Here is a 5,723-nt window from a genome sequence, read left to right as displayed (position 1 = left end):
TTTCTACTACAAATTTTGCCTGGAAAGCGTGCCTTTAAATCACAATCATTATGGTTTTCCAAGAAACAGGACGAAAACTTGCAGAAAACACCGGCAAAACCGGTCCTTGAAGACTTAAAAATTTCTTGACGGAAAATTACTTGAAAAATGATCTTTAAAATTCCCTGTGCGAAATTAAACTCCGGCAATCTTTAATTGCCACACGGTAGCTCTGTCGAAAATTTGTTCAACGGTTTGCCCATTTTTGCCAGACATTTTGACATTTGTTGTCGTCTTCGTTTATGTTTTCTTCGTTTATCGAGGGTGGCAAATTTCGGCGAAATAACAGTGAAATTGATCAAAACATCACCTGCCGCGATGATAATACCAAATATTCTCTGAACGCACGGCTCTTTTCCGTTTTGCCTTTTCACCCTTTTATCGTCTAGCTGTGTAAATAGACATATTTAAATAACATAACACAAAATTCTAGTTTGGGAGTCAAGTCTTTTCTATGCTCAGACAATTCGAAACATCGGCGAAAACCGCCTTCCAAACCCTGACCCGACTAATCTATCAGTCAGCAGATCATAAATAATAGAATAATTTCATTCTATTACTTAGTTATGTATATAAATATATCCCTAGTAGAACTTATTTGCGATGGTGATGAGGATAAAAAGTGAAGCATAAATATTCACAATATTCAGCTCAATAAAATAAAATAAAAGATACCTTTAACTTTATAATTTTCGCGCGTCTTTAATTCGCAAAATTCGGGAGCTGTATTTTGTGAGTATAAATTTCCGCGATAACAGAAAAATAATTGAGTTACGCGGTTTTGCCAATGTACACCTTATTCCCTGACCCCAGGGCCCTGTTGCACAGTTTTCGCAAAATAAACGCACAAAATAGTTGAAAAAAAATTCAAATTAAAGGCTCTTAGCTACACGAAAATTTTTAAGACGCCCACAGAAACAGTCCACGATTAAGTACCGTCGTAGGCTACATGCAGTTTGCATCCTCATGAAACGGATACCGGAACTACACTGAAAAACTTGAATAGATAAAGCTACGCGTTCTGCGAAACGAGAAATTTTAAAAAATATAGTACATGCAAAATGTAGTGAGGTGAATTGGCCGGATTTCCACCTCATACCCTCGTGTTACCTTTGTTCCTCCCCGACAAGACTCGGGAATTTGAGCTGAAGAAGCTAAGGAGTAGCGGGAGATCATTTCCAAAAACAGCGTCTGGTAAACGAGCCTTAAGCCGCGTTTGTGGTAAAGAGATTAGGGATCTTAAGACTGACACACCGAAGAACACGTTTGCCACGTAGTTATACAAACGGCAACCATGGTAATTCAATCCCAAATGTGATAATGGCATCACCGTTCTACCTGGTAGCCTAGCCGTTTCTGTAGGGTGCGAGGCAATCTAGCCGTGTTTACGGCTGCGCGTACGGGTAATTTACTCCCACCCGTACACGGAAACGGTGTATATTGAGGTCTCTATAAAGCGAACAACTCTTTGGGTGCGAAACCGGTCCGCAATAACAACCAGCAGTAGCGGAATAGTAGGTGTCCAATTCCCCTGAACTAAATTTTAGGGTTTGACGTGTTCTTTTTTAGCTATGTAATTTAGACGCGCAATAGTTCGGTTGGGTTGACGTTTTTCTTGAAGTCCCGATAAAATCCCTGAAATAATTTGTAGTACGTGCTCTGCTTACGGATATTAATAAGATTTTGTTTGTTGTAGAGTTAAGCAATAGGATTATAGATTGGCAAGACTGAAAAAAATCTGGTGGCTAAAAACGCCCCCTTCTGTCGTTTCTGTTTTCAAATACCAAGCCTGACTCCTTTTCCGAAAGTTATCATAATTAACGGAGGATGTCACAGTGTTTTGGTTTTAGCCTACACCCACACTTGGCACATGCATACAATACAAACCTCAATTTAAAGTCTCATCACCGTCTTCTTTGATTTAATCTTCTCTTTTCAAAAGACAAATTGCCTTTAGCCTCCGCCTACGATCCACCATCCCAACCGGCTTTGACGACTACTTTTAAAAGAGGTTATTAAATTAAAGCCAACGTCTGTAAACGCATACACCGTTTACCGAGCTTGTAAAGGCGCTGGCACAGCCGGAGAGTTGGACCGGTCGAGGGTACGTTTAAAGTCTTTGTTTGATGGTAGATTTATATGCGAGGTGTTCATTAACCAGGGGCACCGAACAACTGTTTACTGAAATGTCTTTTCGAAGAAGCAAGTATTGCCTATAGGTTTTACACCACAAGAAAGGATAAAAATTTCTGACTATTCGGAGTTTTTATAATTAACCACCCTAAGCTAGATTTTCGGAAGTGGATTTTAAGGTCACCTCCTAAAATGTTTTAATGAAAGTATAGCTTCTCCATTCCCTCGCAGTTTCGATAAGACCCGCGGGGTTCGAGACAGCCACTAGTTCCCTTAAAGCATCCGAACAGACAGATACAGGAGCCCATCAATAGTATTTAGGGAAACTTCAAATTAACAAAACAGCTTCTGAAACATAAAGAAAACCATTTAGACATTTCTGGTCGCTGTGCTCCTGATTATTCTGCGGAAAGAAACCATAGTAAATCGATTGTAATTATCTGCAAGTTTATGCGAAATTATTACAGGAAGTCAAAGCAAATGAATAAGAAATGGCGACAGTAATATAGATATATCTTCAAGTAGATTTGTATTTCCGCAGTTTCTCTCACTGATCTTCATTCTATATGTTTCATTCCTTTTCACGGGTTAAGATGAACTAAACAAATTGGCATTCTCCAATTCAAATGTATAGGTTTTCACAGCTCAGTTGGTAGAGCACTTCAGCGCTAACGAACGGGCCAGGGTTTCGAATCCCTTTGAAGCTTTCTTTTCGGGCTTCATTTGCAATTGCTTAAATTGCGATTAGCACCGAGATGGTCCTTCTCTGTAAGCTTCTGTAGGTCAGCCAGGAACGTTTTTAACTTCGGGTAGACCGTGTAGGAATTAGACAAATCCATGATACGACTTGCAGCTGTATTAAATTCCACCGCCATGCTGTAAATGTCTTGATTAAAGCTGCGTAACATCCAGTGTTATTCAGTGTTTTAAGTTTATTCCATAAAAATCTGAAAAGTCACTCCCCAAAGCTGATATTGCAGACTAATTTCATAGCCTAGTTACCAGTGTCTCTTATCTGGAGAGCCGAAAGAGGCTGGAAACGAAGTATACAATATGCAGTTGAACTGCAATATAGCCTTCCATGCAGGGATGAAAGACAAGCTCCCCTAAAAACGCCTGCGTGCATGAAAGACTAACTGGCATACTGATCACTTTATTTTTGACCTCTCATCTCCTTAAAAAAAAAAACAAAAGGGAAAAAAAGACACCCTGAGGTTGATATTAATTTAGATGGGTAATTTAGCTGTTGGCCGTCGTTGTTTAAATTAATACCTGGTCAATTACTGTATTTCCAATTTTTCTTCGACTAACTATTTATTGGCCTTAAATGCGACACCTGTCACCTGCATACACTTTTATGAAAGATAAATTGAATATTTCAAAATTCTAACTGCCATCATTTGCAGTTCCAGGGAACGCTTTGTCGTCAGTCAATCTGCCATAACCGCCAACTGTAAGTGGCCAACGTCAGTCGACAGAAGAAAAGAAATGACAATCATTATAATAATGAATAAAAAGCAACACTGAACAGAATAACGATTAATTTGAAATGCAGATGGTAATTGACACACCTGCCACAAGCTCTGAAACCTTAATTGTCGAAGCAGGTAGTTACTAGCAAAGTTTGCCTTCCCATCGTCTTGGAGCAGTGTACAGATAAAGAGATTGTACTCAGACGAACGCGATGTCATCGCCTAACGACACGAATGCCACAGACGAGGATGATGAACCTCAATATGAAGAATCCCCTCCACTGCGTATTTTTCGTCTTGCACTGTTTTCCTTGATTATCTTGGCCAGCCTAATCGGTAACTCGGTAGTTTGTAAAGCGGTATGGAGTATGCCTTCCCGAAAGCCGTTTTCATACCATCTTGTTGCCAATATGGCCTTTGCAGAAATCATCAGCTCTCTGTGTTTGCCTGTCATGATGGTGTTCGGTTTTGAAGACGGGGGCGAGATTGAAATTGTCCACGATATCAATTGCATTGTAAATCCCATCCAAGTTCTTTCAATGATGGTAGTAACTTATTCGCTGGCCGCTCTCGCATTATACCGCTACCGAGTTCTCATCAACCCAGTTGCAAGAACTCTGTCGATTAAACTGAAACTTGTCACATTTTTTTGTCTGTGGTTACTGCCCACAGTTGTTTGTATCCCCTTGTTCCTCTCGTTTAAGTTTGAAAATGGCCATTGCCGTCTATATCATGGATCCAGTGTTGGAAGTACCTTAACTTACGATCTTGTGAGATTCGTCCTAAATTTCGTCCTACCCTACTTGGTCATGGTGGCATCTTACGCAGCTGTAGCGTGGAACCTAAGACAGAGAATCGGCCAAAAGGCAGCCGAGGCAAGGGGCTCGATCATTCCATCATCGCATACCGCTGAAGTCGATATTGATGAGCCGGTAGAACTTCATGCATTGAAAAACAGCAAGGAGGGAGAAGAAGAACAGCAACAAGCTTGCCAAACCGCACCACAAGTGTTGGTCGCCGTAGATAACTGCAGATGTGTTAAGAAAGAAAACTCCACTGACGCCGAACAAGATTTACTGAAGATGATATTTGTGATAATCCTGATCTTTGTGTTTTGTTATTTTCCTTATCAAGCAGTCTTTCTGTGGCAAAAATTAGCTGGAATAAGCGACTGGCAATTTCGGCATCACAATTTGATGGTAAGATACACGTTTATTTTAACTTGTGTGCCAAGTGCTTTGCATCCTGTGTGTTACGGAACAATGAACAGTTTTTATGCAAAGGCATTCTCGAAGATTTTCCTGTGTAAACCCTAGCTAAACCTGATGCTTTACGGGAATTGCTATTATGGGTCAGAGATACTAGAATGACTGTCGACAGGGGCACCCAACGACTGTTTTCAGTAAAATATCCGTGTTCGGAGAACCAAATATTGCCTAGAATTTTTCTATTACTTGAGGACGGCTAAAAATTTCCAGATGACCGTTCCATTCATGTACAATTTTTCAAGCTCATGTAATAAATTCTCTACGATTTTCGCAAGTTTAATTTTCCGCATTTCACTGCCCAGGTTCAGGCTATTTTTCGTAGAAAAAAGGAAACCTAAAATTTTAGAATTTAAAAAGGCGATGGAGAGAGGAATCAGAAAATGTCTCACTTTCGTAACACGTCAAATTGCATCTAAAATTTTCGGGAAAATAATACTCAAGCCCTTGTAATTTCGAAAAGACTCAAGTTGACCTAGGATGACCGAACTGATACAAATTTTATGGCGCCGTTTAGGATGCACTTCTAACTTGAGTACTCTGGATAATGTATTTAGGAGGAAACTGTCGTTGGGTGCCCCTGTGTCGGCTCGTTGAGAATCTGGATCGTACGAAAACTTAGGCCTGGTTCAGACGCCGTACTTTTTATGTGCCAAACCTAACTGAATAAGTTCGAATTTGGAGCGACACTGGCGCGACATCTGATTCAGACGGCGTACCGTGTGTCGAACCTAAGTTAAGTTCGACAAAAGTTCGACAGACTCTGTCGAACTTTACGCATTTGCCGCACCAAACTAAAACTGTCGTACCAAAT

The 5,723-nt window shown here is 40.3% G+C and overlaps 1 protein-coding gene across 1 annotated transcript; it reads left to right on the top strand.

The window, feature by feature from the left end:
• Nucleotides 1-3,510: 3,510 nt before the first annotated feature.
• On the top strand, nt 3,511-5,450 carry LOC140939188 (QRFP-like peptide receptor). The gene has a single exon (XM_073388758.1). It carries the CDS (start codon nt 3,857-3,859, stop codon nt 4,958-4,960), a length of 1,104 nt encoding a protein of 367 aa, XP_073244859.1. The 5' UTR covers nt 3,511-3,856; the 3' UTR covers nt 4,961-5,450.
• The last annotated feature ends 273 nt before the right edge of the window (nt 5,451-5,723 follow it).

The sequence above is a fragment of the Porites lutea genome, chromosome 5 (assembly GCF_958299795.1).
Source record: "Porites lutea chromosome 5, jaPorLute2.1, whole genome shotgun sequence".
Classification (NCBI taxonomy): Eukaryota; Metazoa; Cnidaria; class Anthozoa; order Scleractinia; family Poritidae; genus Porites; species Porites lutea.
This window is presented reverse-complemented; position numbering and strand designations above follow the sequence as displayed.